This window comes from Myotis lucifugus, unplaced genomic scaffold (genome assembly GCF_000147115.1).
Source record: "Myotis lucifugus unplaced genomic scaffold, Myoluc2.0 scaffold_310, whole genome shotgun sequence".
NCBI lineage: Eukaryota > Metazoa > Chordata > Mammalia > Chiroptera > Vespertilionidae > Myotis > Myotis lucifugus.
Window position 1 is genome coordinate 928045 of NW_005871358.1, and position 23889 is coordinate 951933.

Here is a 23889-nt window from a genome sequence, read left to right on the forward strand (position 1 = left end):
TGCCCAGCCATGTACTCCCTGTGCCACCTTGTGGACATGGCCGGAACTCACCTCCCCCACCTTTGACAAGCAGGGGCGGGTGACTTCTGACCTTTGGTTCAATGACCCAAATCTGAGACATGTCCTGTGCCCCCTTAGTGCCTCACCATCTCAGCGTCGTCTGTGGTGCTGTGTAACCAGGTTCTCGTCTCCTTCTGCACCTGCCCTCCATCCCCTCTGTGTCTCCCCCATGTCCCCCTGTCCCCCACCCCAGTCCTGCTGATGGCCTGCCAGCCTTGCCGAGGAGCTGGGCGTATATGGTGTTGCAGATCACACAAGGTCAGACCTTGGGGCTGGGAGGGCCAGGGTCCCCGTCTCTCCCCAGGGCCCTGAGAGGGCTGTTTAGGAACCCCCATTATATGCATGTGCTTTGGTATGGTACCAAAACGTGACCGGGATGGAGGCTGTGATTCCTGGGAACGAGGCTGGACCTGTGCCGTGGTTCCCCTTCCCACCTCTTGCCCGCTTTCACCCCCCCTCCTGTTCATCCTTTTCTTGTGGCTGCTTGGGTCTGCCACCCTGTCCCTCTGTCTGTCCCAACTTGTGCCTGTCTGTTCTGTGTCCGGCAAACGGATGTCCTGTCCAGATTCCGGAAACGCCCAAAGCATTGAAATCTCCGGACGTGGGGGTCTAGGTCCCTGGTTGCTCTTGGAAGAGGGGAGGATTCTGGGAGATAGGCCTGAGGTCCCCTGCTTTACAATGAGAGGTGGTGGAGCAGGGATTCTCTAAGCCTGGGCCAGGCCCCTGATTCATGGGTTCACCCTGCTGGCCCTCTGGTGACTCCTGCCTCCTGGGTAGGAGTGAGTCACTCTAGGGAGAACCCAGGAGGTCAGGCCTCCCTTCCTCCCTGCCCTGCATATTCTCAAGCCTCAGCTGCCGGAGGTCAACTGCTCCTCTCTGCCTGGACCCCCATTTGAGATGGTTCTGCTCCTGGCTGCACCCCTGCTCTGCCTGCTGGGGGCTGGGTGGGGCTGGGCAGTGGGCACGGCCTGGTTGGGAGTGGGTAGTATTAGATGACCCTGAGTTTAAATTCCAGCGCTGTCACTTCCCTGCCGTGTGTCCTGGGCCGGGTGCCTTTGTCTCTCTGAGCCTTGGTTCTGCTGTTAGAAAAATGGGACTAAGAGGGTGTGGTGTGTTCATGGTTGGGAGGAAATGTAGACCAGCACTCTGCAGGTGGGGCTGCTGTGAAATCCTTAGTTATTATTACTATCCTAGTTATTATTACTATTATTATTACTCAGGTCAGACTTGAGCTTCAGAGGGCCACTGGTTTGGGGTACCCTCACCCCACCCCTCCAGCACTGTTTTCTTAGATCTCAGGGAGGTGCCCTTGGCCAGCCTCCATCCCGGTCATGTTTGGTACTGGCAGTCATGGTCAGTAGCGCAGGGTGTCAGTCTGTGTCCTTTAACCCAGGTTTCTCGGCCTCAGCATTATTTTTTTAAAATATATTTTTATCGATTTCAGAGAGGGAGAAACATCAGTGATGAGAGAGAATCATTGATTGGCTGCCTCCTGCAAGCCCCTTACTGGGGATCAGGCCCACAACCCAGGCATGTGCCCTTGACCGGATTCGAACCCGGTACCCTTTAGCTGGCAGGCCGACACTCTATCCACTGAGCCAAACTGGCTAGGGCAGCCTCAGCACTGTTGACCTTCGGGGCTGAATCGTTCTTTGAGGTGGGGACTGCCCTGTGCACTCCAGGTCATTGAGCAGCATTTCTAGTCTCAACCCACTAGATGCCAGTAGCACCCCCTCCTCACGCCCAGCTGTGACAACCAAACATGTTTCTGGGTGATGTCACATCCCTCAGAGGTGGGGTGTGCAAAGTCCCCCACCCTCACTGAGAACTGCTCTGTCATCTCTCTGAGCCTCAGTTTCCTCACCTGTAAAGTGGGGGGAGAATAATGGCAGCTGCTCAGGGTTAATGTGAGTGATTGGTGGGGGTGTGGCTCTTAGCCTGCTGTAAACCCTCCCTGGGGGCAGCTGCCCTCGAGGTTGGTCAGGAGCCAAGGAAGACTTTCTCCATCTGTGAAATGGGATCTCTAGGGGGATGGGGTTTGGGGGGGTCAGCGCCTGACAGTGGAGCTGCACTAGGGTTCTGGGCACTCCTGCTGTAAGTCCTGGTTCTGCCTCGTGCTGGCTGTGAGACCTTGGGACAAGCTATGTCACCATTCTGGTTCAGTTTCTTCATCTTGAAAATGGGGTGATAACACCTGTAATACTTTCCGCAATAAAGATAAATTTATAAAAGAAAATGGGGTGATAATAGCACCTGCCTCATGGACTTCATTAGCTGCCCTGGGTTATTATTACTATCATTATTACTCAGGTCAGACTTGAGCTTCAGAGGGCCCCCGGTTTGGGGTACCCTCACCCCACCCCTCCAGCACTGTTTTCTTAGATCTCAGGGAGGTGCCCTTGGCCAGGCCAGGCCCCCTAGGCCTCCAAGCTGTAGTCAGCAGCAGTGGGCACGCAGAGGAAGCAGGAAGTTGTGACTGCCTGCATCTGCAGGCAGGGGGCTGGCTCATGTAAACAACCATGTACATTTGCATATCGGTGTACACTCGTGTTCTGTGCACATGCCCGTAGGTATATGAGAGTGTGCATACCTCGGAGTCAGCCCCGGGGGCCTGTATACCCTTGGGGGAGCCTGCCTTCAAGTTCATTCAGACGGGTGCTGAGGAGAAAGGTTCCCTAGATGCACAGAGCCCCGGAGCTGGCCCAGCGCAGGGGTTGCTGGGAGCTAGCAGGAAAGAGGAAGTGGCCAGTGAGAGGCCCTGGTAGGGCTGAGGTTCAGGAAGAGGGCAGGGCCCTCAGCCGGGACCCAGGATGGCGGAGGCTGATCCACCTTTGGACCAGGAGCTGGAGGTGGGGACTGGGGTCCCTGTGGGAGGAGGGCAGAAGAGGACCCCAAGCAGCACAGGCCAGAGGCCCTGCTCTTGGTGCCCCTCAGTTTGGGACAGAAGAGAGGAGCTAGGTTGGAGTTTCTGTTTGGAAGATGGAACTATCTGAGGCCCTTGGGCGCTCCCACGCCAGGGAGATAGAGGAAGAAAGAGATAGGGCTCTGCTTCTTAGGTCCTGGCTGTCGGGGATAAGAGGAGGGGGGACGGGGACTGTCATTGCGGCCTCCTAGTTTGGGGGTATAGCAGAGGGAAGATGAGGCCGGCATGGCACTTGCTAGTTTGAGGCACAGCAAAGGGGAGAAAGAGCCTGTCCTCAGGACCCCGTCCCATAGTTTTGGGGGGCAGCAGAGGCCTGCCCTTGATACTTCCTTGATTGGGGAGCAGCAGAGGGAAGATGGGGCCTCCTAGTCTGGAGGGACAGCAAAGAGGAGAAGGGGGTCTGCCCGCAGGACCTGGCCATTTGGAGGGGCAACGGAAGGGAGACAAGGCCTATCCTTGGGGCTCCCTAGTTTGGGAGGACAATGTAAGGGAGATAGGGCCTGTCCTAGGGGAACCCCCTAGTTTGGGGAGCACAGTGGGGGGGCAATGGGGCCTGTCCTCCAGAATCCCACCATGTAAGAAACAGGTAAAGGGAGACAGGGCATTGTCTCACCTCCCAGTTTTGGGGGTCAGAGGATGTGGAGCAGGCCCTGTCATGGGAGCCCCAGGCTGGGAGGAGGCCAGGCTTGGCTGGCTGAGTGGTCTTTACCCCACATCCTCCTGGCCCCACTGACCCTGCTCTGTCCCCGCAGAGTGAGCCCCGCAGCTGGTCCCTGCTGGAGCAGCTGGGTCTGGCAGGTGCTGACCTGGCAGCTCCCGGGGTGCAACAGCAGCTGGAACTAGAGCGGGAGCGGCTGCGGCGAGAGATCCGCAAGGAGCTGAAGCTGAAGGAGGGTGCCGAGAACCTGCGGCGGGCCACCACCGACCTGGGTCGCAGCCTCGGGCCTGTGGAGCTGCTGCTGCGAGGCTCCTCACGCAGGCTCGACCCTGCTGCACCAGCAGCTGCAGGAGCTGCACGCGCACGTGGTGCTTGCCCGACCCTGCGGCTGCCACCCATGGTGAGCAGGGCCTTCCCAGAGGAGGCGGGACTTCAGGGGCACCACTGCCCGGGACTGAGCTGCAGGTTCCCAGAGGGAGGCTGGCCCCATCTCACTGACCCCCAGGGAGACACACTGGGTTACAGTAGCCTCCACCCTCAAAAACAGTTCGAGCAAACATCAAAACCAACACCCAGAGAAAGGACCAACACCCAGAGACTTACAGTGCCACACAAGAACCCCAGACCACACACAGCCACACCAACGCCTGGACAACACCAAAGGACCCACCCAGTGTTACACCAGTATCTAGACTCACAGTCACACCAACACCCAGACAACACCCAAGGACTTAGACACTATCATGTGAATCCCAGGAAGGCTTCAAGACACCACAGCACACAGAGACTTCCATACTGCCAGCCAGCACCCAAACAGATGCACACACAGTCACACCAACACACAAACAATACACACCCAGAGACTCACACACGGTCACACCAACCCCCACAGATTCACATAAACACAGCTGTCTAGCTCTTCCAGACGTACACTGTCCTATCAACAACCAGAGACTTGTATGCATAACGGGCCAGGGCCTGAAGACCCAACACCACTTCCACCAGCACCCAGCCTTTCCATACAATAGGCATATCAATAGCTAGGGGCCCACACTGTCATGTCAGTACTATGAGATAGTGCGTTAGGCCAACACCCAGAGTCACTCCCACAGTCACATTACTCTCCACAGAGTCACACAGAGCCATGCCAGCTCCAGAGACATGAGTATCTGGCTGTACACACCCAGGCACTCAGACACAGTCATACCAGCACCTGAGATCTGAACATGTAGTTGTGCCAACAGAAACATGCTAGGGTCGCCCCAGCACCCAGATTCTCACACAGTCCTTTTTTCTTTTCTTTTTTAAATGTTTTCTTGATTTATAGAGAGAGGGGGAGGGAAAGGGATAGAGAGATAGAAATATTGATGAGAGAGAAATATCATTGATCAGGTGCCTCCTGCACGCCCCTACTGGAGATAGAGCCTGCAACACGGGCATGTGCCCTGACCCGGAATCAAACCAGCAGCCTCTTGGTCCATGGGTCGACGCTTAACCTCTGAGCCACACAAGCTGTGCTGACATAGTCCTGCCAACTTGCTGTCTCACATAGTTACACAAGCGCCTAGGGAGACGCACACTGGCTTCATCATGCCAGTACCCTATGGGTTACAGATAACCACACTCAATCCCATGGCCTCCACACAGCTGTGTAAAGAATTAGGGGCCTCTGTTCACAGTCCCACCAACACTGAGGACTCATGCACACCTGGACACTTGCCCATTCATGCTGGTCCTGCCCTGGCACTGAGGGGTTCCCTCCGAGGTCTGGGGTGGTTGGATCCTCAGGGCCCTGACCTGGGATGGAATCCAGGTTGGACAGAGGGCAGATCCTTTCAGCTGGGCCAAACCTCCTGGGCAGATGGAGGTGAGGGCCCTGGTGACTCTGTCGCACCCACCTCTCTCCAGATGCCCCCCTGTCCCCTGGTGAGGGTGGCCCGGCCTGCTCAGCCACCAACCTGAGCCGCGTGGCTGGTCTGGAGAAGCAGCTGGCCATCGAGCTGAAGGTGAAGCAGGGGGCAGAAAACATGATCCAGACATACAGCAACGGCAGCACCAAGGTAGGGCACAAGCAGGCACCCCCATGTGCATGCATGCTCTTGAACTGGTCATGGGCAGCGGGTGGGAGAGGTCGGGGGCTAGGGGAGGACAGGGACTGACGGGGGGCGGGAGGCAGGACTGGGGTGCAAGCAGGCCCTATGGGAAAGGGGGTGACTGTGTGTGATGTCAGACAGACACATGGCAGAGACTGTCCTCCCACACTTAGTTGTCCCCTAGAGACTTGAGGGTGTCCATGGTCAGGCCCACACAGAGCCACTCACTGCTAGTGACATCTCTCTGACACATGTCAACACCTGGATGCACACATGTCATCAACCTAACATCCAGAGACATACCCATGTCATAACATCTAGAGTCACAGAGTCATAGCAACACCTAGACACACACACACCATATAACATGTAGAGACATCACCTAGACCCCCAGATACACCACTAAATTCACACCCAGAGACCAGAGTTTTCATACAGATATCCCCCCAGGCATACCAACACGGGGGGGGGGCACCACTAGTTTGGGAGGACAATGTAAGGGAGGTAGGGCCTCATTGCCCCCCCAGTGTTTTGTCTCAACCCACTAGATGCCAGTAGCACCCCCTCCTCACACCCAGCTGTGACAACCAAACATGTTTCTGGGTGATGTCAGACACAGGTCTGTCTGTCCCAACACCCAGAGACACTCACACAGACAGGCAGTCAGACATGCTGCTAGAGACACTTGTTCCCCCATGCTCGCGCGCGCGCGCACACACACACACACACACACACACAAATACTACATGTGAGGGAATAAGCTACACAGATTATTTTTTCTAGCTTTTATTGAGCGATAACATGCAGACTATGGGAAACTTAAGTGTACAACCCAATGAAATTTTACCTGTGTACACACCACCCCATCAAAATCCAGAACATTTCCAGTCACCCAGAAAGTTCCCTCCTTCAGTCAATACCCAGGCTTCTCTCACCACAGGTTAGCTTTGCCTGGTTCTGAAACACAGCACAAAGTGGATGGAAAAATCCACAACCAGTTTCTTTTTTTTTTTTTTTAATATGGAACGCTTCACGAATTTACGTGTCATCCTTGCGCAGGGGCCATGCTAATCTTCTCTCTATCCTTCCAATATTAGTATATGTGCTGCCAAAATGAGCATGACAACTGTTTCTACTACTTGTGTGCACAGAGGGTCCTGGGCTATGTCCAGTCATTTCGGTACCTTGAACTGCACACAGAAACATCTGGAGCCCCATTATAGCAGACTGTCTCATACACCCACCCAGTCACCCTTGGAGACTCACCCAGTGGCTACAGTCAGGGCTACACCTGCCATGGGGACGTGCATGCGTGCGAACAGCTGATGCGAATACAGTGCCTGCTGGTTCCAGGCACAGCCCTGAGCTCTTCATACAGATCAGCCTCTTTAATCTTCAGCCCAGTGGGGATCAGTGCTCTTAGTACTGATCCCATTCTTGCAGATTGAGGAAACAAGCCCAGAGAGGTTAAGTGGCTTGCCTGAAGCCACACAGCTGTGGCAGAGCCAGGATTCAGGCCCCCTGGGCTGCATCACCCCTTTACATCCAGGAGCACACAGATACAGACACTGTGTCACACCGTCACCCAGGCCTGCACTGTGTGGACAGTAAGGCCAGTGGTCGGACCCCAGCTGTTCAGCAATCCTCTCATTTCCTACCTCTGCCCCCAGGACCGGAAGCTGCTATTGACGGCCCAGCAGATGCTACAGGACAGTAAGACCAAAATTGACATCATCCGCATGCAGCTCCGCCGGGCGCTGCAGGCCTGCCAGCTGGAGAGCCAGGCAGCCCCAGATGAGGCCCAAGGTGAGCCCCTCGCCTTGAGACAACCTAGCCTGCATTTAGACTTGCAGTTCAGCTCTCAGCCCTGAGAGGGAGCCCTTTCTGTGGCAGAGAGGTGGGTGCTGTGACTCACTCTGTGACTGGAGCCTGTTCCCAACCCTCTCTGGGCCTCAGTTTCCCATTTTGTCCCACTTGAAGTTTACCCTAGATCAGATTTTGGCAAACGATAGCCCACAGGCCAAATCTGCTACTGCTTTGTAAATTTTTATTGGCACACAGCAATGCCCATTCATTTACTATCATCTAAGGCCAGTTTTGCACTGGGACAGCAGAGCTGTGTAGTGGCAACAGAGCCTGTGTGGTCTGCAAAGCCAAAAATATTTACTCCCAAATTTTATAGAAAAAATTGCAGACATCTGGACTAAGTGGTTGCCTTGTCATGTTGGTTCATGTTGTATAAATCTGTGGGTGTCCACCGCATGTGTGTCTCTGTCAATGAATGCCTGAGGGGTGTCTCAACCTGATTGTCAGCCTGAACTTGTGGCAGGGTCTTGATGTATTGTGTGACTGTGTCTGCAACTGATGTGTGTCAGCATTTATGTGCCATAGACTGTGGGACCATCGGTTGAGTGTATGCCCTGGTAACTATGCTAGTTTGTGTGTCACCATGACAGATAGAGGAGTGTCAGCTGTTGGTGGGTGTTAGGGTGTTTGGGCTGCTATTACAGAACCACAGACTGTGTGGCTAATAAACAGAAATTTATTGCTCACAGTCTGGAGGCTGGAAGGCCAAGATCAAGGTACTCGCAGTTCCAGTGTCCGGTGAGGCCCACTCCTTGGTTCAGAGATGGTGTCTTCAAGCTGTCTTCATGTGGTGAAAGGGGCGAGGGAGCTCTCCAGGGTCTCTCTTATTTATTTATTTAATTTATTTAAAAAAATATATTTTTATTGATTTCTGAGAGGAAGGAAGAGGGAGAGAGAGAGAGATAGAAACATCAATGATGAGAGAGAATCATCGATCAGGCTGCCTCCTGCATGTTCCCCACTGGGGATGGAGCCCACAACCTGGGCATGTGCCCTGACTGGGAATTGGACCTCAGCCTCCTGGTTAAATAGGTCAACACTCAACCACTGAGCACACCGGCCAGGCCTGGGGTCTTTGTTATAAGGGCACTAATCCCATTCATGAGGGCTCCACCGTCATGATCTAATCACCTCCTAAAGGTCCCACTTCCTAATACTGCCATGTTGGGGCTGGGTTTCAACATAGGAATTTTTTTTTTAATATATTTTATTGATTTTTTACATAGAGGAAGGGAGAGAGACAGAGAGTCAGAAACATCGATGAGAGGGGAGTGTCAGTATGACTGTCCCTGTGATTGTCTCTCTGTATTGTGAATACCTTTGTGGGTTTCTCAGTGATGGTGTGATGATGGCCATGCACTTCTCGGTGAGATCATGAACTTGGGGACAGTATGACTTTGTCCTGTAAGTGTAAGTCTCAGTGATTGTCTGAGTGCCATGAGACAGCAGGCCTAGAAGCAAGAGTGTGACTATGTTTGTAAGATGACGTGCCTATGAATATCAGGGTTCCTGTGGCACTCTGTTGTCGGTGTGCAGGTGAGTGCCATACACCTGTGGGTAATGGTATGCCTCTGTGACAGCGCCAGCGTCTGGTCTGGTGTACAGGACAGCGAGACTGTTGGGCTGTTTCCCGTCTTTTGCTCTTAGAAAGAAGGCTGCCATGAATAGTGTACCTATGTCAAGACAGCCATGGATAAGTGTGACCATGGCCTTGTGCCTCTGGGTGACAAGTTTCATACGCCTGTGTGACAGTGTGTCCCGGTGCCTGCTCCTGTGCCTTTGGTGACTGGCTGTGTCCTGTGTCTGACTTCACACTGGGTGTGACAGCCAGCTTTTCGACATTGGGTCACCATGCCTATGGGTATGGGTGGCACTGCCCTGCCTGGGTGACAGTGTGATGGCATTTCTTTGCCTAGCTCTGTGCCTTATCTATGTGGCCGTGTGATTACATTCTTATTATTTTCCCTGGGCTGGAGTTAGAGTCCTGGGAGTTCTGCCGTGGTGTGACCGTGTGTCTTAAGGGTCTTGTGATCATGCCCATCTGTCCCTCTGACAATGTCCCTTTGCCAAAATTGGGTTGTTTCCAGTCTTTTGCTCTTAGAAAGAAGGCTGCCATGGATAAGAATGTACCTCTGTCAAGTGCAGAGGTGTTTCTATGGGATGCAGTCCCTGAATTGGGATGTGGATCAAAGAGCAAATACAGCCCTGACCAGTTTGGCTCAGTGGATAGAGCATCAGCCTGTGGACTGAAAGGTCCCAGGTTCGATTCCGGTCAAGGGCATGTACCTTGGTTGCGGGCACATTCCCAGTAGGGAGTGTGCAAGAGGCAGCTGAATCGATGTTTCTCTCTCATCGATGTTTCTAACTCTCTATCCCTTTCCCTTCCTCTCTGTAAAAAATCAGTAAAATATATTTTTTTAAAAAGAGTAAATACATTTGTGATTTTGACAGACATGGCCAAACTGCCTCCATTGAAAGGCAACTTGTATTCCCATCAGCAAGGAATAAAAGTTACTTTTTAAAAAAATGTCCTGTGTTTGTGTGACTATATTCTTGTGGCTGTCCAGTTGTCCATGGCGTCCCCATGACAGTCCCTGGGGATGCAGTAGGATCCTGCCGATGTTTCTGTCCCTCAGCCTGTGTTGACAGCGTGCCTGTGTGTATGACCGCCCAGTGTGACAGCCTCTGTCCGAGACCCTCCCTGGGAGTGACATTTGGATAAAAGAGCCTGACCACCCCGTGGGTGAAACCCGATGCATGTTGGTGGTGATATGTCTGTGGCCCGTACCAGCTCTTATGGAAGGCTGTGTGTCTGGGTCTGGGTTGGTCAGACCTGGATCCCAGGCCCGCCTCACTGCCCTGTGTCCTGTGCCCACAGGGAGCCCGGACCTGGGGGCGGTGGAGCTGCGCATTGAGGAGCTGCGGCACCACTTCCGAGTTGAGCACGCGGTGGCCGAGGGCGCCAAGAATGTGCTGCGCCTGCTCAGCGCCGCCAAGGCCCCGGACCGCAAGGCAGTCAGCGAGGTGAGCAGGGAGGTCTCCATGTGAGAGGGGCGGGGCCTCCGTGTAGGGGCGGGGCATTTAGTGATGTGGGGCGGGGCCTCCGTGTGGGGGCGGGGCCTTGGCATGGGAGTGCCGCGATGGGGGTGGGGGCTTTAGTCCGTGTGATCAGACCTACTTTTCAGGAAGTTCAGGGGTAGGACCCAGAAGGCTTGGGTTTGGGGCCTCAAGGGAAAAGGGGCCCTAGGTAGGACTTAGTCGGACACCCCCAGCCCAGCTGTGTCCCCAGCCGGCCCTGCTCCTCCTCCTGCAGGCCCAGGAGAAGCTGACGGAGTCCAACCAGAAGCTGGGGCTTCTTCGAGAGGCGCTGGAGCGGCGACTTGGGGAGCTGCCCACTGACCACCCCAAGGGGCAGCTGCTGCGCGAGGAGCTCGTTGCAGCCTCGTCCGCAGCCTTCAGTGCCCGCCTGGCCGGGCCCTTCCCTGCCATGCACTACAGCACCTTATGCAAGCCCTCACCGCTCACAGGTGGGTCCCGACCTCCCCTACCCGAACCCACCCCACAGCTCTGGACTCCTGACCCCTCACTGTCCCCAAACCCCCTCCTTACCCCCACCCAAAGATCCAGACTCCCATCCCACTGTTGTCACTTTTCCATTCACCCCAACCCTACAGCCTGGGCCCCATGCACCCTGGACTCCTGCCCCACCTTGCCCTCTGATTTTGGACTTCTCTCTCACTTTCTGCACCTCCCCATCCAGCTCTGCCTTTCTCCTGCAGCCATAGTCCCTCAGTGCAGCCACTCACTCTTAGAACCTTCGGTGCTGAACCTCTGCCCCTGCCCCTAACCCCACCCTCCTTAGACTCCTCAACCACTACCTCACCAGACCAACCCTACAGTAGGCCTCAGCCCCTGCCCTGGACCTCAGATGGCCCTCTGAATCATGGCCTAGTTCTGCTCTGCTTCTCCTTGCCTGGACTTCGAGCCTACACGCTTTTCTGTCCTAAACCCCAACACCTGGCGCCCCTCCCCAGCCTGGCCTGCTGCAGCCTCCCCCTCCCCCTGGTCCCATATTCCTTATTTCTGGGCACAGCCATCCTGTGTCAGATCCCCTGCCCCATCCTGATTGTCCTTCACCAGCTCCCACTTGCGTGCTGGCTGTTTCTGTATATACCCACTTCACCTGGGGCCCCCTCCCTTCTACCTGCCCCAATGGTGGTTCCCCCCTGAGCCTCACCCTCCCTCAGGGACCCTGGAGGTGCGTGTGGTGGGCTGCAGGGACCTTCCAGAGACCATCCCCTGGAACCCTTCACCCTCAACGGGAGGGCCTGGGCCCCCGGACAGCCGCACCCCCTTCCTGAGCCGGCCAGCTCGGGGCCTTTACAGCCGAAGTGGAAGCCTTAGTGGCCGGAGCAGCCTCAAAGCAGAAGCCGAGAACACCAGTGAGTGGGTCTGGAGGGATGAGGTGGGGTGAGGGTCTTTGGATACCCCACATGTATAACACTCTAACGGCACACTCATTAAGATGGGTACTGTAAACTGAACAACACGTGTCAGGGAGGATGTGGAGAAATTGGAACCCTTGGGCACAGTTGGTGAGAATGTAAATGGTGCAGCCACTGAACAGCATGACAGATCCTCAAAAAATTAAACATGGAATTGCCATTTGACCCAGCAGTCCTGCCTCTGAGTATATGCCCAAAAGAGTTGAAAGCAGATTCTTGAAGAGACGTTTGCACACCTGTGGTCATAGCAGCATGACTCAACCATAGCCAAAAGGTAGAAGCAACCCCAATGTCCATTGAACCACCTTGTGCTGAGTGAAATAAGCCAGTCACGAAAAGACAAATGCTGTGATTCCACTCATGTGCGGTCTCTAGAGTAGTCCAACTCATAGAGGTGGAAGGAATGGTGGTTCCCAGTGACTCAGGGGGGAGGATGGGGAGTTAATGCTTAATGAGGACAGAGTTTCAGTTTGGGCATATGAAAGCGTTCTGGAGATAGATGGTGGTGTTGGTCACATAACAACATGAATATACTTAATGTCACGTGGCTGTACACCTAAAAATGTTTATGATGGTAACTTTTATATGAATTTACCACAATAAAAAACACTAATATATATAAAGTATGTGTAACGAAAAATAACAATAGGGCAAACATTCATATATCCACCACCCAGGTCAAGAAATAGAACTCTCTGGAAGCTTCCTCAGGTTCCCTCCCCAATTCTAGCCCCTTCCTTTTCTGTCCTAGTGGTAGCTACTCTTCCGACTTCATGGTTGTCTTTTTTTTTCTTTTTCTTTTTTTGGTTTCCTTTGTAATTTTAGCACTTCATATATGTGGAAGCATACAGAATGTATTCCATATGAGTGGCTTCTTTCATTCAACATTGTTTGGAAGATGGATCCATATTGTTGTGTGGAACTATAGTTCATTCATTTTTACTCCTGTTTAATAGTCTATTGTCTTAAACTGAGCCAAATCAATTGATGTCTTTCAGGTTTTTTTTTACACAAATTTTTATATATATATTTTTAATTGATTTTTAAAAATATTTTGTATTGATTTGAGGGATAGAGAAAGGGAGAGAATTAGAGAGATAGAAACATGGAAGAGGGAGAAACATCAATTGGCTGCCTCCTGCACTCCCCTCACTGGGGATTGAGCCCGCAATCCAGGCATGTGCCCTGACCGGGAATCAAACTGGTGACCTCTTGGCTCATGGGTCAAAATTCAACTACTGTGCACGCTCGCCAAGTTGATTTTTTAAAAATTTTTTTAGAGACGAAGGGAGAGAGAGAAAGAGAGAAACACCAATCTGCTGCCTCATGCATGTCTCTTTTGTGTTGTTTTTTGTGTTGTAAAAAATAGTTGAATATCAGCAATTTCATGATTTAGCTAATAAGACTATATTGTCATTTTGAGGGTGTTCCTCAAAAATTTATACACATACTTTGAATAATTATAAAGGCAGTGTTTATTAAAGTACATTTCATTTTCAGAACTGAGCTGTCAGCTGTTAAAGTGTGTATACATTTCTGTGGGACACCCTATGTGTTAATTCCTCTGTTAATGGACAGGGAGATGCTCCCAGTTTGGGGCCATTATATAAGCATTATATTATGCATCTCCTGGTGCATATCTGCATGCATTTTTCTAGGGCAAATATTTAGGAGTACATTGCTGGAATGTGTAATGTGCATATAGAATAAAAGTAAATTTGGATCGCTACCTCACATCATACACAAAAATCAACTGGAGGTGGATTAAAGGCCTTAATATGAAAGGTAGACCTAACTGGGTTGGCTCAGTGGATAGAGTGTTGTCCTGTGGACTGAAGGGTCCCTGGTTCAATTCTGGTCAAGGGCACATGCCCTGGTTGCAGGTTCAATCCCCAGTGTGGGGTGTGCAGGAGGCAGCCAATCAATGATTCTCATCATTGATGTTTCTCTCTCTCCCTCTCCCTTCCTCTCTGAAATCAATAAAAATATATATATTTTTAAAAAGATAGCATAGCAGAATATTATGATAGGAAATATGATAAAAATATTTAATAAGATATAAGAGCTATATCCCACCCCAGCATTTCCTGACCCTCTCATCCCCCCACCCCTCTTCCCCGGTTGCAGGTGAAGTTAGTACTGTGCTCAAGCTGGATAACACAGTGGTGGGACAGACATCCTGGAAGCCATGTGGTCCCAACGCCTGGGACCAGAGCTTCACCCTGGAGCTAGAGAGGGTGAGCTAGGTTGGGGGACAATGGGGCCTGAAGGAGGAGGGTTCTGGGCCTTGGGCACCCCCAAATGATGGCTCTCTTCCTTTCCCTTGAGGCACGGGAACTGGAATTGGCTGTGTTCTGGCGGGACCAGCGGGGCCTGTGTGCCCTCAAATTCCTGAAGTTGGAGGATTTCTTGGACAACGAGAGGCATGAGGTCCAGCTGGACATGGAACCGCAGGGCTGCCTGGTGGCTGAGGTACAGCCGTACCCCTAACCCTGAGAAAATACTTCCTGCATCTCCAGCTCCAAATTTGGAAGATATGTATCGATTGGGCTCAGAACCTTGATAGAAAAGTACATCTAATTAGTTACATCAGTGACATGACTTAAGCTTGGATTGGTTTTGTTTTGAGGCAAGATTTTTTAAAAATTTTTTTAATCACAGAATTTTGTCAAACCAGAAAAGAAAAACAAAACTTGGCAACATGTCATGGCCCATGGCAACACATGCTAGCAGAGCCAGTCAAGTAGAGAGAGATTCCTTCTGCAGTGGGGTTAGGGTTCAAGTCCGGGGATCCCACCCTCAGCACTGTAGACATGGGGGTGTTGTCCTGTGGACTGAAGGGTCCCTGATCATTCTCAGTTGCAGGGGCCATTCTGTACATTGTAGGGTATTGAGCAGCATCCCTGGTTTCCACCCCCAGGATACCAGTTGCAACCCCCCCGGTTGTGACAGCCACAGTGTCTCCAGACCTTGTCAGTCGTCCCCTGGTCGAGGGGCCATGATCTGAATAACATTCCTAGCTGACCCCTTGCCATATGTCCCCAGTGCCTTGCTGACGTTCACTTGTTCATCCTCACAACAACCTAATGCACAGCTGACAGTGGAGGAAACTGAGGCCCAGAGAAGAAAAGCCCCCGGCCCTTCCTTTAGCCCAAATTATCCTAAAAAATTTTTTTAATTTGCCTCTAACATATTCATGTGCCCTGTTTTATATATACATACATCCCTCCCCATACCCATATCCCCGTGTGAAAATTCTTACGTGATCTCATAATCCAGGAACTGAAGGAAACGAGGAGCTGACTTCAGTGGCAGGCCAGTTTCTTCTATGAACTGGTGGGGTGGCCCGGGGGCAGATTCTGAAGCCTTCAGGGTTTCTCTCTGGCATTTGATTTTGTTTTATGCTTCCCCAAAATGCCATCCTGTAGAACTTTCTATAGTTGTGTTGTCGATGAGCCAACAACAGTTGCATTCTACTGTGGGAGGAAATGTTTTCTGTCCGTGTCGTCCAGTATAGTAGCCGCCAGCCTAGTAGCCACTTGAAGTGTGGCCAGTGTGACTGGGGAACTGAAACGTTAAAGTTACTTAAGTTTTGTTTCACTTAAATAGCCACATGTGGCTAGTGGCAACTGTATTGGACACACATAAAGTGACACCGTTCTGTGACTTTAGCACTTTCTAGAAGATGTGTTGGAGTTTGGAGAATTCACCTAGACCAGTGGTGGCCCCACCTGGGTGGGCACCAGTATCACCTGGAGGGCTTATTGAAACACCGCTGGGCCCCACCCCTGGTGTTTCTGAATCAGTGAGTCCAGGTGGGGGCTCGTGGATCTGCATTTCTAGCACCTTCCCCAGCAATGCTGATTTGCAGGTCTGGGACCGCTCTCGGGAATCAGGGCACTAAGTGACGTAGGACCTGTTTGCTGGAGTTGAATGTGCATCTTGTTGGGTCAGACTCCCTCCCCACCCCTTGAGGAAGGCTTGGGTGCCTGCTTCTCGTGTCTCCAAAATGGCACTCTCTCTCTCCCTTCCTTGCTCTCTCCTTTCCTTGCCTCCCGCACGCACCCCAACTGGGGCCGAGGAGGTGGCTCTGCCAAGCGGCGGATTGGTTTTGTAACCCCTTTATATGGTGCAGTGCCACAGTGATCGGAATCCCCAAAACACGCATGTGCACACCTCTGCTCCTAAGGGCTTCTCCACTAAGCTGCCTGGAAGTGGGCAAGGGTCCTCACCCGGTGACCCCTCTCCCCAGGTCACCTTCCGCAACCCTGTCATTGAGAGGATACCCCGGCTTCGACGGCAGAAGAAAATCTTCTCCAAGCAGCAAGGTGAATGGGTGGGTCCGGGCAGGGGAGAGGCCCGGGGTCCCAGGAGCTCTTGGAGGGTGACACTGCCCCGTCCCCCAGGGAAGGCGTTCCAGCGCGCGAGGCAGATGAACATCGACGTCGCCACCTGGGTGCGGCTGCTTCGAAGGTTCATTCCCAGTGCCACGGCCACGGGCACCTTCAGCCCGGGGTCTTCTCCCGCACCTGAGACGCGATCCACAGGGTAAGGAGGACAGGCCCTGGGGGTCCCTGCTGCCCCTGTTGCTTCTCAGGGTGCTGGGTCCGATATGCCCTCCTTTTTTGTACTACAGCGACATATCCGTGGAGAAGCTTAACCTCGGGGCTGATCTGGACAACTCCCCCCTGAAGAGCCCTCTGGGTTTTCCTTCCAGCCCATCAAGTCTGGTAAGCATCTCTCTCCTCCCCTGAGCCTGGCTAGGCAGCATCAGGGGGCCTCCTTCCCAGCTCAAGGCCCAGAGACCACCAGGACCTTCCCTGGGTCACACAGCACTCCTCTGGCAGAACCCAGGTCCAGTTCTTTTTGTTGTTGTTAATCCTCACCTGAGAATATTTTTTCTATTGGTTTTTTTTAGAAAGAATGGAGGGAAGGAGGAAGGAGGAGAAAGAGAGAGATTGAGAGAGAAACATCGATGTGAGAGAGACACATCGATTGCTTGCCTCCTGCATGAGCCCCAACTGGGGCAGGGAGTGAACCTGCAACCCAGTGCAAGTTCCTTGACAGGGAATTGAACCCGTGACCCTTCAGTTCTTGGGCCGATCTCTAACCACTTAGCAACACCTGCCAGGGCAGGGTCCAGTTCTTTATCCTGGATAAAAACATGAGCCTAAGAGCTAGGCCTCCTGGTCCCCATTCCTGCTCTGCTACCTCCTAGCTGTGTGACCCATGCCAAGCACTGCCCTGTAAAAATGAGCATGTTTAAAACTCATGTCAAAAATAGAAGTCAAGATAGTGGTTTTCTCTAGGTGGGGTGGGGGTGGTTATTAATAGGAGGGGGACACAGGGGAGCCTGCCAAGTGATAGGAGTCTTCTACATCTTGCTCTAGGTCAGAGGTCAGCGTACTTTTTCTGTAAAGGGTGATATAATCAGTATTTTCATCTTTGTGGGCCAGATAGCCTTGGTCCTAACTATCAACACTGCCATTGTAGAAAGCAGCCACACATAATACTCACATACACCAGCGGGTGTGGCGGTGTTCTGGGAGAACCTGACTGGTGGACACTGAAGTTTCAGTGATACATCATTCTCCTAGATCATTCTTTCGATTTTCCCATCCCCTTAAAAATTTAAAGGCCATCCTGAGTTTACAAACCATAGAAAAAACAGCATTTACCCACCCCTCGTCTAGGCATGGGGACCCAGGTGGACATGTATATGATAGCTAATCCCTTCACCACCTCCCTGAGTGCATTTTTAAATTATTATTATTTTAAAATATATGTTGATTTCAGAGAGGAAGGGAGAGGGAGAAAGATAAAAACATCAATGAGGAGAGAGAATCATTGATTGGCTGCACACCCCCTACTGGGGATCAAGCCTGCAACCCAGGCGTGTGCCCTTGACCAGAATTGAACCTAGGACCCTCCAGTTTGCAGGCCAACACTCTATCCACTGAGCCAAACCAGCTAGGGCCTGAGTGCATTTTATATTTTATTTTGTTTGTTGATCCTCACCCGAGGATATTTTTTCCATTGATTTTTTTTTAGAGAGAAGGGAAGGGAGAGGGAGAGACACAGAGAGAGAAACATCGATGTGAGAGACACATCAACTGGTTGCATCCCGCACGTGCCCCAACTGGGACCGGGGATTGAGCCTGCAACCAAGGTACGTGCCCTTGTCTGGAATCAGTCCTCAGGCCAGCACTCTAACTACTGAGCAAACCGTAGGGCTATTTCATTTAAAATAAAAATAGCCTTGGCTGGGTGGCTCAGCTGGTTGAAACATTGTTTAACCCCAAAAGGTTGTGGGTTCGATATCTGAGTCAGGGCACATACCTAGGTTGTAGGTTCAATCCTGGGTTGGGGTGGGTATAGGAGGCAGCTAATCGAGGTTTCTTTCTCACATCGATGTTTCTCTTTCTCTCTCCCTTGCTTTCTAAAAATCAATTAAAAAAATATATATATATCTCCTTGGGTGAGGATTAAAGAGAAAGAAAATAATACATGCTTCATGGCATTGAATTAAATGAGATATCTCATTATATGAGATGATGTGAGTTTGGCAAAAAAAGAAACCCAAACCTCCCCCAAATTAGTAACACTGATGGCTGGGAAAGATGCAGGAAAACAGACGGCCCACGGGCATGCCCACTGTTACATCCACTTGGGGGGCCTAGCTGGCTGAGTTAAAAATGGACACTATCTTACCCTGCCCAGAGTGACTCAGCAATTAAAGCATCAGTTCCTGCACCAAAGGGTCTTGGGTTCAATTTCCGGTCAAAGGCACATACCTGGGTTGCAGGTTCGATCCCCATTCCCAGGAGGCACGTGCAGGAGGCAACCAATCAATGTGTCTCTCTCACATCGATGTTTCTCTCCCCCCTCCCTCCTTTCCATTCTTTCTGAAAAGCAATGGAAAAAATATCCTTGGGTGAGGATTAACCAAACAAAAAACAAAGTAATGGATACTGTCTTGACCCAGAAATCCCACTCTGGACCTACCCTAGATCTTCACACAGCATCACCAGGATGTTCACTGCAGCAGCTTTGTGAGGGCAAAAGAGTGGAAACAACTTCAGGGTCCCTCCATGGGAACCAGTGCTAAATAAATGACAAAGTGGAATAGTATGCAGCCGTGAAAATGAAACAAGTCTGGTGTGCCGGTGTAGACTGATTTCCAAGACAGATTGTCCAGTGGGAGAGCAAGATTAGAATATTGTCAATAGAATATTGTGCAAGGAAAGTGGAGCCTGTCCTGGCACTTTTGTTCATGTGGGTATAAACTATATCTAGAAAGATACCAAGGAAATCACTGACAGCAGCTGGCTCTAGGGAGGGCAGCTGAGGCAGGAAGGACTGTGTTTGAGCCTGTTTGTACTGATCGAATTTTTGGAACTGTGTACTTTTTCCCCATAAAAATATTAATTTTGATTCTTTTCAAAGTTACATATAGATGTGGTATAAAGAATTAATGCCACATCTAGCCAGTTTGGCTCAGTGGATAGAGCATTGATTGGCCTGCGGACTGAAGGGTCCTGGGTTCCATTTGGTCAAGGGCACATGCCCAGGTTTCGGGCTCGATCCCCAGTAGGGGGCGTGCAGGAGGCAGCTGATCAATGATTCTCTCTCATCATTGATGTTTCTATCTCTTTCTTCCTCTCCCTTCCTCGCTGAAATCAATAAAAAATACTTTTTAAAAAGGTCTTGTTTTAAAAAAAAAAGAATTAAGTGGCTCCAAAGGGCTAATACCAATAAAGGGAATAAGTAGATAAATGGTAAATATTTTACAGCATGAAATGTACTGGGGAGAAAAATAAAGCAGAAAAGGGGAGGATGGAGAGGGTTGGTGTTGCGGGTTCTGTTACTTATTTCATAGAGTGGTCCGCTGACCTCCTACGAAGGTGACATTTGAATAAAGGCCTGAAGGAGGAGAGGAAGGAACTGCAGAAAAGAGAGTTCTGGGCGAGGGGACACTCGGTGCAGAGATATGAGGGTGGAAGCACGCCTGGTCTGTGCAGGGCACAGTGAGAGGAACTTGTGGTTAGGCGGAAGTGAACGAGGGGCAAGTGGGAGCAGAGGTGAGGTCAGAGAGGTGACAGGAGCCTTGGTGGCTATTGTGGTTATGGGGTGCCTCACTCTGACCCCCTCTCTCTGCTACAGAGTTCGCCAGTCCAGGAGACAACCACCACATCTGAGCTGCCTTCAGAGACTCAGGAGACCACAGGCCCTGCCCTATGCAGGTGACACCCCTCCCCTGTCCACCACCCACCACCGCTGCCCACTGTCCCTGTCCCCACCAGTGTCCTCTCTCCACAGCCCTCTCAGGAAGTCACCCCTGACCCTCGAGGACTTCAAGTTCCTGGCAGTGTTGGGCCGGGGTCACTTTGGGAAGGTGAGACGGTGGCAGGAAGTTGAAGAGCTGGGAATCTACAGCCTTGGGTCTCTGGACTGGTTGCTAAGGCCACCCCTGCCCACTGTGGTTACAGGTGCTGCTTTCTGAGTTCCGGCCCAGTGGGGAGCTGTTCGCCATCAAGGCTCTGAAGAAAGGGGACATTGTGGCCCGAGATGAGGTGGAGAGGTGGGGACCCTGCTCAGGGCGTCTGAGAACATCCGTCTTCTCTCCTGGGAAATGGGAGCCAGCAGTCCTTCCTCACTCTCACTGAGCTAGTGCTTAAGAAAATACGGACTCTTTTCTTAACATTTACTATTTACTTATTTATACTAACTCTTAGAAACATCCACTCTGTGCTTCATATTCAGTGACTCATTTGTCCCCACAACAGCCCTGTGTGGTCAGTACTGTTATTATTCCCATTCTCCTGGTGGCACAGAGAAGTTGAGCAAGTTGCCTGAGGTCACACAGCCAGTAAGCAGCCGGTCCAGGATTTAAACCTAGGGATTCGGCTCTGAAGCCTGTGCTTTTTTTTTCTTCTTTTAATTGATTTCAGAGAGGAAGGAAGAGGAAGATAGGAACATTAATGATGAGAGAGAATCATTGATCGGCTGCTTCCTGCACACCTCCTACTGGGGATTGAGCCCACAACCCGGGCATGTGCTCTGACCTGGAATCGAACCAGGACCTCCTGGTTCATAGGTCAATGCTCAACCACTGAGCCACACCAGCTGGGCTGAAGCCTATGCTCTTAATGGTGCCATCGCATTGCCTCAGCTTTGGGGTCAGGGCCCTGAGTTCAAATCCCATCTCTGCCACAGACATACTCAGAGATCCTGGGGAGACCCTTCTGAACCTCAGCCTACCCCTCTATAAAAGGGGAGTAATAGTGTATTTCTTGCAGGGTAATCAAGGTGCATTAAATGAGAGACTGAATCTAGAGCATTCTGCATAGTGCCTGGCCTCCTGTAAATTCTCAGTTAGAAACAGTGAGACTGTCCCCAATCTTCTTGATATCTTTTTGTTAATCAGGAACCCAATTCTGGCAGGCTTAAGCAAATAGAAGAATTTATTGCTCCGGATCAGAAATGTCCAGGGGTGTCTGCCTTCAGGCATGGCTGTATCCAGGTGCTCAGATAATGTCTCTCAGTTCTGCTTTCCTGTGTATGGGCTTTGCAGTCCCCTCACAGCGGCAGAGATGCCCTCCACCCAGCAGTTTAAGGCTCATCCACTAGATTTAGCCCTTCTTCCTTAAAAATTCCAGGAGATCCCAGTCATATGCCTATGTTGCGGGCTCCATCCCCAGTAGGGGGCGTGCTGGAGGCAGCCCATTGATGTTTCTCTCTCTCTCTTCCTCTCTCTGCAATCAATAAAAACATTTTTTAAAAATATATTTTTATTTCAGAGAGGAAGGGCGAGGGAAACAGAGAGAAACATTAATGATGTGAGAGAATCATTGATCAGCTGCCTCCTGCACGCACCCTACTGGGCATTGAGCCCATAACCCAGGCATGTGCCCTTGACCAGAATCGAACCTGAGACCCTTCAATCCACAGGCTGATACTCTATCCATTGAGCAAAACCAGCTTGGGCAATAAAAACATTTTTAAAAAATTCCAACAGAAATCCTGAGATTGAGCCCCATTGGCTTGGCTTCCTCGTTCCTGAATAAATTCCTGGCCAGGGAGATGGGGTGCTCCAATAGCCCACCCCTTGCAGCTCCCCAAAGAGAAGTTGGGGGACTGTTACTAGGATGACAGATGGATTCTGGGAGCCTGTTTAGCTGACAAGGCTGCCGAAGTTCAGAGATATGAAGCAATTTGCCCAAGATTGCACAGCCATACGAGGCCTTCAACAAATATCCAATGTTTGAGGACTCCAGGGAGTGTGAGAGTTGGGGGTAGGGAGCTACTATGCTCTCTGACCCCTGTCCCCACCCTGTCCAGCCTGATGTGTGAGAAGCGGATCTTGGCAGCGGTGACCAGCGCAGGACACCCCTTCCTGGTGAACCTGTTTGGCTGTTTCCAGACACCGGAGCACGTGTGCTTTGTGATGGAATACTCGGCTGGTGGGGACCTGATGCTGCACATCCACAGTGACGTCTTCTCCGAACCCCGAGCTATGTGAGCCCGGCCCCCTGCACCCCATGCCTCAGCCCCTTCTCACTCCTCCCCCTAAAGATCCCACCTTCCTCCCTGCCCGCCGCCCCCCCCCCCCCGAGCCCTTGGAGTCTGGTCGAATGGGGGCTTTTGAGGATGTGGCATCCAGGTTTGTACGATCTTCCTTGTGGGGAGGCCTGGCTCCCTCACACCAGCCTCTCTCTGCAGCTTCTATTCAGCCTGCGTGGTGCTGGGGCTGCAGTTTCTCCACGAACACAAGATTGTCTACAGGTGTGTGCCAGTGCGTGTGCATGCTCATGCGTGCATGCTCTGCCCACTGGGGGGCCCTCAGGCTTCAGGCAGGGCCCCCATTCCCACTCATTCCTCTTTACATCCCCCAACCCCTCACAGGGACCTGAAGTTGGACAATCTGCTCCTGGACACGGAGGGCTATGTCAAGATCGCAGACTTTGGCCTCTGCAAGGAGGGTGAGGGGCGGGGCAGGGATCTGAGGGTATTAGACAGAATGGGGGGAAGGAATGGAGTCCCCAACCCTACCCAGGTTATCTCACAACCCCACCCTTGATCCTGGGACAGGGCTGGGGGGACCCCCTCCATCCCCCAATAATCTCACATGTCCCTGCTGCCCCAGGGATGGGCTATGGGGACCGGACCAGCACATTCTGTGGAACCCCGGAGTTCCTGGCCCCCGAGGTGCTGACAGACACGTCGTACACGCGGGCGGTGGACTGGTGGGGGCTGGGCGTGCTGCTCTATGAGATGCTGGTTGGTGAGGTGAGGCCACAGGCTGCCCCCACCCTGCTTGTCCCTGGGATGGCACTGGAACCTGCGTGTGCCCAGGGGTGGAATCAGAATCTGCCTCCAACACATGTTGTGTGATCAGGGGCAGTTGGCTTCTCTTCCCTGGCCTTAGTTTCCAAATTGTAAAGTGGGGTACATACCCTCTGTGTGCAGGTGCAGCCAGAGCAGAGGGCTTTGGGGCTGGGTGTGGCATGGCCAGAGGAGGTGCCTAATTCATTCCCCTGTTCTCCCTGTTCCCAGTCCCCTTTTCCAGGGGACGACGAGAAGAAGTATTTGACAGCATCGTCAACGCTACCCCCGATTCCTGTCAGCTGAAGCCATCGGCATCATGCTCAGGGCGAGGACCCTCTAAGCTGGGAGTACTGGGGGAGGGGGGAGGGGCTCTGGGGTCCGGAGGGGAGACTGATACAGTGCCCCCAAGCGCAGCTTCTGCGAGAGGAATCCGGAGCGGAGGCTGGGATCCAGCGA

The 23889-nt window shown here is 52.0% G+C and overlaps 1 protein-coding gene and 1 non-coding gene across 2 annotated transcripts in view; one reads left to right on the plus strand and one right to left on the minus strand.

Moving 5' to 3' along the window:
* The first annotated feature begins 2855 nt into the window (after window positions 1-2855).
* Window positions 2856-23889, plus strand: part of PKN1 (protein kinase N1) — a 21692-nt gene continuing 658 nt past the window's right edge. The window contains 25 exon segments of the mRNA XM_006100333.3: window positions 2856-2909; window positions 3736-3969; window positions 3971-4012; window positions 4014-4041; window positions 5550-5701; window positions 7405-7540; window positions 10479-10624; window positions 10914-11127; window positions 11848-12042; window positions 14233-14342; window positions 14434-14577; window positions 16358-16433; window positions 16512-16653; window positions 16742-16835; window positions 20269-20348; window positions 20425-20500; window positions 20595-20686; window positions 22447-22623; window positions 22828-22890; window positions 23011-23087; window positions 23252-23394; window positions 23662-23680; window positions 23683-23709; window positions 23712-23758; window positions 23858-23889. Coding sequence (XP_006100395.1) covers window positions 2871-2909; window positions 3736-3969; window positions 3971-4012; window positions 4014-4041; window positions 5550-5701; window positions 7405-7540; window positions 10479-10624; window positions 10914-11127; window positions 11848-12042; window positions 14233-14342; window positions 14434-14577; window positions 16358-16433; window positions 16512-16653; window positions 16742-16835; window positions 20269-20348; window positions 20425-20500; window positions 20595-20686; window positions 22447-22623; window positions 22828-22890; window positions 23011-23087; window positions 23252-23394; window positions 23662-23680; window positions 23683-23709; window positions 23712-23758; window positions 23858-23889 — 2585 coding nt within the window. The 5' untranslated portion in view covers window positions 2856-2870.
* Window positions 6749-6855, minus strand: LOC111828250. Its single transcript, XR_002832054.1, has one exon. It is a non-coding gene; the product is annotated as a U6 spliceosomal RNA (small nuclear RNA).